Here is a 13,955-nt window from a genome sequence, read left to right as displayed (position 1 = left end):
ATTTATAATATTTATAATATTTATAATATTTATAATATTTATAATATTTATATATATAATATATATATTATAAAAATTTTATGTATTACAATAAAAGTACATATAAAAAAAAAACTATGTAAAAAAATAGTATTGGAATAATTGAATAGAAAGAAAATAGATAGAATAAATAGAAAAAAAAATTTTTAACTTTCAATTATAGTTTGAAACTAATGAAAATTAACTTGGTTATTTAAAAAAAAGATTTATGTCAGACAATAATAAAAATTTTATAACTTTTCATTGACAGATTATAGTTGATAGATTAAGTCATAAATCGTAACATGTTAAGATAGTATTATATAATCAATGCAATAAGTAAAGATAATATTTCGACAGCTTTGATGGCAAGTTCTACTTCTAAGGATGTTAGATTCTTTTTACCCAATATGTGTCACAAATATTTCAATATTAATAATAAATGGAACATAATTACCTTCGTTTGTGATATACTAATTCTTGTTATTACACGAGGCACAAACCGCGAACAGTTGGACAGCATCGCGGCCATCCTCGAATATGGAAAATTATAACTTAGATGTTCGTTCTTTACTCTTGCAATGATAAGGAAGCAATACAGTATAGTACAATTAGTAGTAGGGCAAGTTTGCTACGATAAATGTGCGTTCTGAAATTTGGCACTATTGAATTCTAGAAGAAATATAAAAATTATCAAAATATAAAATTATGAAATAATTATGATATTTATCAATTACAATTATGATATTTTAAATAATTAATATAAAATTTATTAACTATTTAAAATAGTTAATAATAATAATAGTTATATAATAGTTAATAATAAATAGATAGTAAATTTAATATTGTAACAATGTGATTTTTTATTAGAACTAGTATCTTTTTATCAATGAACACATCATTTTTTTTTTACATAAAAATTTGAACATTATTTAATAAGAAATAAAGAAGAGTCATATAAACATCATACAAACATTTTTTTTATATTATAATTGATTGAATTAAATATATTTATAATGTAAAATTATATATAATTTATATATGTAATATTATAAAAATATTAATTATGTATATTATATTATATAAAAAATTAAGAAAGAATTACTGCAATTAAGAATAGACGTCATAATATATAATGAAACTAATATGAAGAAATTTATTGATAAATATTGTTGAAATATATTAAAAATACTTATATCTGATTTACAATTGTCATTTAAATTTTATTAATTCATATTATTTATTTTATATTATTTCTATTATTTATTTTTTAAATTGTAACATGTATTAAAAATATTACTTATGATAACTATTATATTAAAAATGTATACAATTAATCTAACATGTTAGTGAGTTCGTGACTGAATTTAGGTTTTTAAATATGAATAGTGAAGATGTGATTGAAAGAAAGAAGTACGGAGCGGGTTATATTAAAATATATTTATTATAAACACGATATGCGATAATATCTGAATATTAACTATCACGTGAAAAAATTCAAATTTTTCAGAAATATTTTAATTTATTACAATTATCTGACAGTGAAATATATACTTTTATTAAGATTGGCGAAATTGATTGTGCAACATGGCGATTATATTTGAATAATAAGCGCATGTCGATTTGTTGTCATTTTACTAATGTCGCAAATATTTATATATTTTTTTTGCAATAATTTAAAAATAATGCGTATATCTCAATTGTGATATATATTGTATCTAATATTCGTAAAAACTTAGTATTGGTTAACAAGATTAAAAAGAAAGGAAAGATAAAGAAACGAAAAAGAATATTTTTTATATATTTCGTATATAATTTCGAATTATTATTTATAGTAGATTATAATCTTTCAAAGATTTAAGATAATAATTGTGAAATATTAAAATGTATATTATTTCTTATATACAGATTTTTTTAAAGTTCTTTATAAAAAAAAAAATATTAATTAAATAAATTATTCAATATATAAAAATTTGTATAAAAATTTCAGTGCATTTTAGAAATCATATGAGTGTTAAAGAAATTGTAAACTCAAATGCACTGTGATAATTAAAATATCATAATTAACAGTGTGATGAATAGCAGTGGATATCGTGGAAGAAACTTTGGACCTCGGGGAGCTCGTATAAATGGTCCAACTTGTGGCTTTAATGGACCCAGATTTCCGCATCCGAGTTTTAATCATCCAAGACCACCACATAGATTATCTGGTCCTGATAAATGGATAGAACGTGCAAATTTTGCACCTTGGCAACAGAATAAAAATTTCTTTCCTCATCCACAATATAGGGGTAATTTACAATTTCGACCAAATAATAGAGGTAGAACAACAGGTCGTGGGATACTAAGATTTTCTGGTCCTGGTAGACCATCAACTGCACAATTTTGTATGGGTTTTATAAGAAATCCTGTACATAGACCACCATTACTTCAAGAAGAACAAGATGGAGATAAGTCTATATTGATATCACAAACTCCTTTACTTGGTTCTGAAGAAGAACGTCAACAAAAGATTTTAGAAACTGCTGACAAATTAAAACAAAAATTATCTTCTATAACAGAAGAAGAACTTACAAATTTTTGGGAAGATGATTTATCTGTTTTGCCAAATAATAGCTCTGAAGAAGAAAATATACGAAATAAAGGTATTCCTGAACTCAGTCATGAACCACCTGAACTTGACTTGACATTTACTGATTTTAGAGATATAGGCAGAGTTGATTGCATTAATTCAAAATTTGAAAATGTAGATAGTAAATCTAATAATGAGATTTCAATTAGTTTTGAGCAAAAGTCAACAGATAATGTTATAAGTACAAACGATAAAATTACTATTATAGATGAAAATAATAAAGGAAAATCTTTGATTATTTTGGATTCAATATGTGATAAAAATAATTTATTGAAAAATGATAAATGTTATAAACAGATACATCATGATTTAACTAATTTTGAATATAATGAAAAAAATTTACATTTTCAAAATAATAATGTTCAAGAAAGTTTAATAACTTCAAATAATATTAATGAGAAATCATCAAATTTAAATAAAAATATAACAAATTTACTATCAATAGAATCGGTAAATGATTCATTACCAAAAAAATCTCCAAATGTAAATAATATAGAATCAATACTAGTATCAACTACAAATAATAATAATGAATTAAAAATAAATTTTTCGCAAAATCAAAATATTGTGCAAATAGATACACAGAGTATAAATGAAAATATTACACAAGACATTAACATAAATGTACAACATAATAATGATTATGTAGAAACAAAATTACTTGAAAATAATCAAATTCAAAATAATTTGCAAACAAATATATCTCAAGAGATAAGTTATAAAAATTTAGAAACTATTTCTGATTGTTCTCAAAATAGATTATCTAATTTTTCATCTTCTAGTGGAGAAATTTATTCAAATATTAGTTGTGATTCTACATCTACAACATGTTCAAATTATAATGATTCATCTATTTTTCAATCAAGAATCTTCAATATACCACTTAGATTCACTCCAAGAATTGGTGGATCTAAATATCATTGGACTTTTCAACAGAATGGGAAAAATTTATTTTTTAAGGGATCGCAAAGATTATCTTTTCATGATAATCAAATATCTTCACCAAGACATGTTACATCATTTAAGTCAACTGATTTAATTCCAGTTGAATTTGATCCAAGAGCACCACCACCACCATTTATGCATAATATACCTATTTCAAGCCATGAATTTCAACAAACTGCAATAGTGTCATTTTCTTCTAATAATTTGCCCCCTACTTTTAATCCAAATACACCTCCTCCAAATATAAGACCAAAATCAAATATTGAATTATCAGAAGAATGGTTACAGCCTGTACCCTCTTTAAATTTAAGAGATCAAACAATAAATACTCAAAGTAATTTAAAAGTTATACAACCATCTGCTTTTGATCCTAGGGGATCACCTAGAATTTCAAATATTCCAATAACAATTAATGAAAAAATATCTGAATTCAATCCTCAACAGCCACCACCTAAAATTCATAGAAGAGAAAAAATTCTTCAACCTCCACCAATTTTTGATCCACGACTTTCTTCTCAAGAACGTTCTAATTTAATTGCTCCCTTAGATATTTCCGGATCAAATATGATACCATTCAATTTAATTGAAACATCGCCAGTGTCAGATTTTAAAATCGATCCTGTTACACAAAATTTTTCGCAGCCACCTCCTATAAACATTTCGTCTCATCAAACGTTTATTTCTAATGTGCAAGTGAATTTTCAGTCTATTATATCACAAACAGGTAATGAACAGAAAATAATAAGAGAATTCTCATTACCTCTGCCTCCTATAAATATCACTGAACTTCCTCCACCACCACCTCCACCAAAAGAGCCTTTGATAGAAAAAAATTCTAATCTCAATCAAAATGTAAATATGGATGATGGATTAGAAGATATGCAAGAAGCAATGGAATTTGCAAAACAAATAATGAATTTGAGTGAAGAAATAAATAATGATACACCTTCAACATTTTCTGAATTATCATTAACATCAAAAATTCCAATACCAAATGAAACTTCATCATATCATTCTTTATCAATAGAAGAGACAAATACAAATACTACAAAAAAACAGAAAAAAATGGAAAATAAAAATAAAAAATGTAGGCAAAATGTAATTTATGGACCAGAATTGATTTTTGAAAAACAAAAAAATACTACAATAATAGACGAAAAACAAAATTTACAAAATCAAAATAAAAAAACTGAAGATATATTATTATCAAATGATCAAATAAGACCTAAAGTAATATTCAATTTAAATTCCAAAACAAAAAGAATACATAAACCAGAAGACTGGCATAAAATTTCTATAAATATTTCTGATAATAAAGAAATTTCTCAACAGAAAACTATTCAAAATTCTAATAAAGAAAAAGATATATATAATCCTAGAAAACATTATGAAATTAGAAATAATCAAAATAAAAATCAACAAAAAGAAATCAAAATTAAGAAAAATTCAATACATTCTGCATCACTTACAAATATCTCTACACATGAAAAATCAAATGATACATGTTATCATTATAAAAATTATACCAAAGATATAGAAAAAGCACATTCGTCCAATATGATAACATTTAATAATATAATTACTCAAAATAATAATCAAATGATCAATCCAAAAAAAGGATCTAAAGAACAAAATGTTGCTACCTCAGAATCTTTATGGAAAAATAGAGTAATCAGTCGTTTCCTAAAAATGAGTAAAAACGATATTTGCAATATGGTGAACAATTCAAGCCTTCGTAAGTTTGATATTGTAATGAGACATCTAGTAAAGGAAAGAAGATCTTCTCTTTCTCTAGAATTAAGAAACACTGAAGATGAGAAAATGAAAGAATATGATAGAGAAGAATTTATGAATCAGTTAAATGCAATGTTAGATCCAAGTACTGTTGTAGGCATTACAGATTTACCTACAGAATTTATTCATCATTTGAGCGAAGTTTTACAACTTGATCCTATGCCATTTGATATTGAAAGCCAAAATATAGATGATGATGAAATTGAAATTATAAATCAAAATGAAAATTTGAAAATAAATACATGTGAATATGCAAATGAAGAAAATTTAAAAATTCAATCTTTCATTCAACCAGATTTTCAAAATGTACATGAAGAAAAAATAGAAGATAATTTTTTATATAATAATAAAGAATCTATTCATTATTCCTTGAACACAGAATTAAATTTAAATACTTCACGAGAAAATACTAATTTGTCGCATAAATCAATCTCGAACAATATAAATTCCGAAATTGAAAATATACATAAAAAGCAACCATTATTTAATGAGGCTGACTTAGATGATATATTATCTGAAGTTACAGAAAAAACAAAAAATTTACCAAATGCAAGTTTGTCTATCAAATCAGAGAAATTTATTGAAACATGCACAAGTGCTTTATCAATACAAAGAGTAACAAAAACTTTCGACTCTAATATTTTTTCACAAATTCCTAATAAAACAGAAACTGATCTCGATGTCATTTTTTCAGCTGGAATTGCACGAGTTAAACAGCTTGGTAATAATAAAATAAATTTAGATAATTTAAGAACACGCAAGTCTAATTTTGAAGATTGTAATACATTTAAATCCGAAAGATATGAAAGATGGAATAGAAAAGAAGATCCAGATACATTTAGGAATTTAACTAAAGAAGAATGGGAAGCAAAATATGGAATAGCAAATACTGCAATATCTCCAACTATTATACGAAAAAATGTCTTTAATAACGATGAAAATTTAATCAAAGATAAAAACAATTGCATCCAACGATATTGTTCGTCAGATTCATCTATGAGACACTTGAGTCCTTTAACTCATGAAATTTCTACGTATAATGTAGACAAATATATTAGCGAACCTAATGAAATAGAAGAATTGCAAAGTATAGAAGAATCGAAAAGTGGCGAATCTAGTTTGATTAGTTCTAGTGATACCGATGAAGAAACTGTTGCTTCTAATGTGACAAAATTGTTGAAAGTAATTAAAGAAAAAGAAAAAATTGCGAAGAAGAAATCGCTCAATGAAACAATCAGAGATGAAGTAGCTGCTGAAATAGAAAAGAAATGGAAAGAAAAAAGTAAACATAAGGAAAAAAAATCTCGTAAGCGTGGAAAAAGAAAAAAAGATAAAAAAGACAAACGAAGAAGAGAAAAAAGAAAGAAGAAAAAGAGAAGTTGCTATTCAGACTCATCAAAATTCAGCGGAAAAATTGAAAGATCCCGATTATTGACGATGAAAGATGAAATTAAGAAAGAAGTAATTGTCAAGCAAGAGCCGACCAAGTCTGAAGAAAATGCTTCATTTAATAGTGAGATTAATAATACTATAATTAATAAAGTAATAGATTTACGAATCGAATCTCAATGTTTACAAATAGAGAAAGAACAATTATCTGCAGTTACAAATACAACATCACAATCTAAAAATAAATCCACAGATATCCCAATGCAACCAAAAACTAAAGCACAACTTAAACAAATGCCAGAATCTAATAACACAGATCAAATGCATATGAAAAAAACAATTGAAATTACAAATAATAAAACAAATAATGAAAAGATAAAAGATCTTTTGGATATGAATAAAGATACTGAAATAACAAAAAACAATAATGAACGAATAGATACTGTTTCATATACGAATTTTTCTTTGCATCAAATTCATGTATCTGTTAATAAGGAATTGCCTTCATCTATTCAATCACACGTTAAGAGCAACGATACACCAGATATAACATCACTTAAGTCATTTAATTATAATACTTTAAATTCTGTTACTAATCTTAATATAAATAATCAAAATGTTGATCAAAAAGTATGTACAAGTATTTCTTCGGCAGAAAATAAAAGTAGTGGTTATAAAAAGATAGATATAAAAGCGTATAAAGAACGCGCATTACAAAGACGTCTAAAAGAACAAACTATATCAAAAGAAAATCCTGTAAATTCTATTTCATTCATTCAAGAATCGCATCATGTTTTACCTGTTAATCAATCTAATGTTGAATTGTTAAATGTAATGAAAGAAACGAAAAAAAATGAAACTGATATAAATGAATTAAAAGATCCACGGTTAAGAATAAGATCAATAAGTACTCCTTCTTTAGAAGATTCTGATAAAGAAATTAAACAGAAAATTAGTAATTTAAATGAAATGGATATTGTACAAAAAAATGAAAAATCTTTAATTCCCGTACAATTAGAGAATCCTAGCGAAAATAATATAATTCGTCCAATAAATTCTGATTTAAATATACTTAAAGATTCTATTAAATACAAAAAATGCAGAAATGATAATAAATGTTCATCACAAATAATCACTATTCAAGAATTTGATGAATTTCGAAAAAAAGAAAAATTAAAATTTGAATCAGACAAAAAAAAACCATCTTCAACTATTGACTTCTTTAAATTTAAGAATATTCGATCAGAAGGTAGTAAAGAATTGAAATTGAAAAAAGAAAAGTCCAAAAAATCTATTGAAAAAAAGAAAAAAGATTCAAAACCAAATGAATCTAGATCGCCGATAAATGAAAAATCTATAGAGAAATATTCCTATAAAAAGATATCTGAAAACGATCAAGAATCGTTAATCTTAAATTCACATACTAATGATCAAATTGAAATTAAGAAAATAAATAATGATATCAATGAAAATTTATGTACTACACAAATTACTGAAACGTGTTCAAAAAATATAAAAGGAATAAATGATGTTAAAACTATACAAGAACAAATTCATACTAATTCTATAGTAAAAGAAAAAAATCAACAATCTACTGATAACAGAGAATCAATAAATGTTAATAAGAATGTTACTTTCCAAATTAATAAAGAAATAATTACAGAAAATCAGCAGATTATAAATCAAAATCTAATAGAAACAAAAGATGATCAAAATTTAATAAGTTTAATAAGTTCAGGAGAAAAAAATAATATTAAAGAGATTGAAAAACATGCAATTGAAATCAATAAATTACATACAATATCGACTGAATCTGAGAATTTAAATCTTTCTCAATATTTGACTATTGAAAACTTAAACATTGAAAAAGATACATATAGTGAAATGTCATCAATAGGTTCAACTTTTTTTAGTCATACTCCATCAACCGAAAAACATATGGAAAATACAATACTCGTTTCGAATCATATTAGCAAAGAATCTCATCCGTTAATTGAACAAATTGATGTTGATATTCAGAAAAATGATCATTCAATTAATGTTAAAAAACTTTTAAAAAATATTGAAACTTATAATGAATCTATTTCGGATATGAAAATGGATTCAGAAGCTATAGTTAAAAACGATGGCATAAATGGAGAAACAAATGATGAAGAAGAACATCAAGATAAGCTTATATTTCAATTAAAAACTTTAGAAAATCACAATAAAGTTATCAAAAATGAAACAAAATCTCCAGATAGTCCGAGTAGTCCATTTAAGGGTTTTTTTGCAGATACCATCTGTGAAAATGATATCTGTCAGGTATCTCAATTATGTAATGCAAAAATGAAGAGTGAAAGTAATAAAAAAAATGTAATAATGGATTCTGATCAATTAAAAACATGTTTTAATGATAGAGCACCCATTATAGAGTCAGTAAAGGATTATAGAAATAATGCTAGAAGTTTTTCTAAAAAAATGAAGAAAGATAACGAAATAACATTGATTAATAATTTAGTAAAAGAGAAACAAAATATTCAAGATAAGACAATAGATAACAATAGTTTAAATATGAGAGATGAAGTCGATATAATAATATCAAAAACAGAAAACACAGATATAACAAAGAATAAAAATGATCTAACATATAATTTTCCATCTGAACAAAAGAAAATTTTATGTAAATTTGATATAGAAAATCACGATACATTCAATGAAGATAGTGAACCATTTATTGTTTTGGATGATTATATAGATAATGCAAATGAGAAATCAATTGAGAAATTTAATACTCTTGATTTAGATTTTGAAGATTGTATTGCGAGAGATGCGAATATTTTTACGACTAAATCATTACAGGTAGAAGAAAATTCGATGAACAATATTAAATCACCATGTTTTGATTCAATAATTTTCAACAAAGTATCGGAAAGTATATTTGATAAAAAAGATAGTGTCAACAAAGGACAAAGTCAGAACAATATAACTTCTATGCATGAAAAAGAAAAATCTACATTATCACAAAAAAATATTTCCTTTTCAAAAAAATTATTTGCACCTATAGAAAGAACTATAAATATTACAGATATAGTTTCTTCCACTTCTGAATCGAATATTGAAGAATCAAAAATGCCAAACATTACTGAACCAATTGATTCAGTTATTTCAGATATTTCAATAGAATGTTCGCAAAATATTATTAACACTACATCTAAAGATATTTCTCAAAAAGCTGAAGAAATTCCTGAATCATCTGTAATAGAAATGAGAATTGAAAAAGAAAATCATAATTTTATTATATCAGAGAATAATTCACAACATAATCTTGAATCTTTAAGTGCAGCAATCACATCTTCTGAAAATAAAACTTCAGAAAAGTTAAATATTAATTTAACAGAAGATACAAATACACTTTCAGAAAATTTTTCACTTGCATCAATATCTGAAACAATACCTGAAAAAAATACAGAATTTTTAGTACTGGAAACCCAAGAAGAATTAGATAATTCTATAGATCAACAAATATTAGTTCCTTTTGAAATAAAGATGTCCAATAATAAAAATGCATCAATTGATTCTGCTATAGAATATGAGGCATCAAAAAATTCAAATAAAACAATTTCAAAAAAATTAATTCAAAAAAAAAGAAATATAATGTTAAATAACATAAAAAATAAATCGAGAATGCGTTTAAATCGATGTAAATATAAAAAACAAAAGCATAACATTTCTAAAAAAGTAATAAAAAAAGTTATAAAATCAGATACTATAAAAAACATTACATATCCAAACACAAAAGCAGCTATCATGGCTAGGATGATTGAAATTGATGTTGAAATTCACAAATTAATGACAGAGAAAATGACTCTCTATAAGATGTTGACAAGTGGTACTTTACCAAATGACGACAATTTACAACAAAATAATGTAACATACGAAAATAAAGAAGTTGGAATACCAGTGATTAGACCTCAAACACCATCTATGTTAATGTCACAATTAATTCAGAATATTGAAACTAATCCAGTAACAAATCAATGTGCCAAAACAAATAAAGAAAATTTATCTATAAAAGACATTCCAAATAATCCTATGCAATCAAATAAATTTAAGATATTACATAAACATGATCATTATACAGAAAAAAAAGAAAATTGTACTTTTACTTATAATTCCGATGATGAAATTACATGTCATATTGGAGATATTAAATCATTAAGCTCTACAAAAAGAAAAAGAAAAAAATCTAGATTAATTAAAAAGTTGGAAAATAAACTAAACAGTAATATATCTAATAAGGATATACAAAATACAATCACAGAAAAAATAAAAGTTAATGATATAACATCTCAAAAAATCAATATAAAACAAGGAATGATAGAGCAAGACTCTGATCAGATATCAGTGAATGAAATCAAATCTCAAGAAGATATGAACAAAATATGTACACAGCAAATTGAGTTATCTAATAAGGATAAAATAGAGATGTTAAAATATCAAGAAATTGACAAAATTATTGAATCTACTGAATCTCAAATATCAATTGAAAAAAATATTCAGACAAAAATACAAACATTTAATGAAAGAAATTATTTAATAAAAGATAATGAAAGAAATATTGAAATTTTAAACAAAAAAAGTATCAATATAGATAATAAAAATAATGATGAAAAGAATATAGAAAAATCATCAGAGAATAGAACACCGGAAAGATCATCAATATATTCGGATGATAGCACTTGGGATTCTCTTCTTCAAAATTCAAGTGTAGATGATCAAAAGAAACCAACCACAGGTCTTGCTCTTTTAGAAGAAACATATAAGAAAGAAATGGCGAAAACACGAAGAATAAAAGCCGAAGCACGAAAAAAGAAAAAGAAAAAATTGCAAAATTTATTGCAATCTGTAAATATTTTAACTCCTGATGAGGAAGAGCTACCACTTTCTATATTATATATAAAAAAATTGCACCAGAAAAAAAAATTATTGGATTCTTTAGAGCAACAAATGAAACAACAAACAAATCATAATTCACAATTGTGGAAAAACGTAGTTGAAGTAATAAATGTGACAAAAAACGAAACAGAAAATCTTGAATCATTTGAAAAACAATCAGTTGAAGACGTTATATCTCATGTATTAAATTCAGAAAAAAACACTGAATCTAATGAAAATAAAGAGAAACAAATAATAGATTTAAAATCAAGAGATATTGCGGAATTTTATACTGAATCATTAATGAATCATGAAAATAAAAATGAAAGAAATAACAATTCTAAACAAAATAATTTACAAATATTATCTAATAAATCACAAGAATTTTTTAATAATAAACATTTTCAAAAAAATTTGGAAATCAATGTATCATCAAAAATTGCAAATGATTTATCCGAAATATCTATATGTGATACATATATGAATATAAAAGAAAATTTAACAAAATCTTCTGAACAGCAAACTATGAAAAATAATAATATAGAAATTAACCAAATGAATTCATTAGAAGGTTCAAATTCATGTCTTACAGAATCAAATTTAAATAATATACATAATAATCAAAATATTTCGAATTCTTCGGAAAATTCCGATATAGAAAAAGTTGAAAAAAAAACTGATAAAACAAACATGGAATTTTATTTTCAAAAGAAACTTGTTAATACTGAAAAGAATATTACAACACAAGAATTTATTAATAATCAATTGATAATAACATCAGAAGATGTTGAAAAAAATTACGATACTTTAATTGAACCTAATAATGATAAAAACATTATAATTATAAATGAAAAAGAAAAAATAAATTCAAAAGTACAAAATGTAAATGAAGAAAAATTACAGGATGATAAAGATAATAATACTATTAAAGAATTTAATAATATATATCAGGATGAACATTTTATAAGTCTCAAGGAACATAAAGAACAGCATAATAAATGTTCAAGTGAAGAAAATAATAATCAATCTTCTTTTATTGAGAATATAGAAGTATCAAAAAGTGATATATTTGATAAAAAGTTGTATAAACGTAAAAGAAGAAACAACAAAACTCCTCTTCGACGAAGCTCAAGATATGCTGAAGAATCTGCAAAACGTATAAAACTAGAAGTTGACATTGACTTAAATGCTAAACAAGAGGAAAAGAATTCCAAGATATCTCCGAATACATTATCTATATCATTATCGCCTTGTGAAGAAATTGAAACTATATTTACAAATTCTAAAAAAAACCGTAGTATTCAAAAACCAATAATAAATAGAAAGCGATGTACGCCTATGTCTCCGGAAATTAAAATTTTATCACATGAATCGAATTTAAATAATGAATCATTAAAAGCAATTAAAAAATACAAAAAACATACAATGTCCGAAATGATGAATTGTATAGTACGAGTAGTAGATTGTAAACATATGATTTTGAATCCAACTATAAGTTTAAATTTATTACAAAAGTATGGAATATCCAAAATTAATACGAACATGTATTCTAATTCTTCAGAAATAGATTTTCTAGATTCTGTACAATCAACATCAACTAAAGACATATTGACTATATGTACAAAACAAGCATCATTGACTGAATTTTCACGAACTCAAACTTCAAAGTTAATTAAAACATTTGATGATACAACAGGACCCATTACTGATCAATTAAATCTCATTAAAATCAAAAAAATATCAAAATCTGTAAAAAATTCACTTGTAAATGATAAAGAAGAACATAATAATGATACCGAAATTATGCCAATTTTAATAAAAGAGCCAAATATTACGAATAATATACAAAATTGCGATAAGCCAGATATTGAAATTGTGGAAGAAAAAATGAAAGTTATCAAGAATCAACAATACAATAATTGTGAATCGACACCGACTGTGATAAATATGACAGAAGATAAAGAACTACCGAGAACACAATATACAGTACATAAAGGTCCCATTTTAGATATTAAGGTAAAGAAAAAACGGCATCATAATAAAATCAGAATGAAATGAAAATATTAAAATAATTTATTTATTCTTATTTTTCTTATTTTTTTTTTAATATTTATAATATGTTAAGTTTATTTATTTTATAAATATATACTCTTATATTTTTAATTCTTATTGAAGAGTATATTTTATTTGTTTTGATTACATTTTATTTGTTATAGATTTTTATTATATAAAGAATTTTATTGAAATATATATATATATA

At 24.3% G+C, this 13,955-nt stretch overlaps 2 protein-coding genes across 2 annotated transcripts in view; one reads left to right on the top strand and one right to left on the bottom strand.

The window, feature by feature from the left end:
• LOC102678138 (dihydrolipoyllysine-residue succinyltransferase component of 2-oxoglutarate dehydrogenase complex, mitochondrial) overlaps window positions 1-630 on the bottom strand; it is a 4,272-nt gene extending 3,642 nt beyond the window's left edge. Inside the window, exon 1 of the mRNA XM_006623376.2 lies at window positions 476-630. Within this exon, the coding sequence (XP_006623439.1) occupies window positions 476-550 (75 nt within the window). The 5' untranslated portion in view covers window positions 551-630. The remainder of the gene's footprint in view (window positions 1-475) is intronic.
• Window positions 631-1,361: 731 nt separating this feature from the next.
• LOC102678003 (uncharacterized protein PF11_0213-like) lies at window positions 1,362-13,787 on the top strand. The gene is made up of 2 exons (XM_031514078.1): window positions 1,362-1,431; window positions 2,009-13,787. Exon 2 carries the CDS (start codon window positions 2,093-2,095, stop codon window positions 13,751-13,753), a length of 11,661 nt encoding a protein of 3,886 aa, XP_031369938.1. The 5' UTR covers window positions 1,362-1,431; window positions 2,009-2,092; the 3' UTR covers window positions 13,754-13,787.
• Window positions 13,788-13,955: the final 168 nt, after the last annotated feature.

The sequence above is a fragment of the Apis dorsata genome, unplaced genomic scaffold (genome assembly GCF_000469605.1).
Source record: "Apis dorsata unplaced genomic scaffold, Apis dorsata 1.3 scaffold_884, whole genome shotgun sequence".
Lineage (NCBI taxonomy): Eukaryota > Metazoa > Arthropoda > Insecta > Hymenoptera > Apidae > Apis > Apis dorsata.
The sequence above is the reverse complement of the archived record's forward strand: the minus strand, read 5'-3'. Positions and strand labels throughout refer to the sequence as shown.

What these genes read in the sequence shown, in the direction of transcription:
- LOC102678003 (XM_031514078.1), top strand. Translation starts at nt 2,093, where the DNA reads ATGAATAGCAGTGGATATCGTGGAAGAAACTTTGGACCTCGGGGAGCT.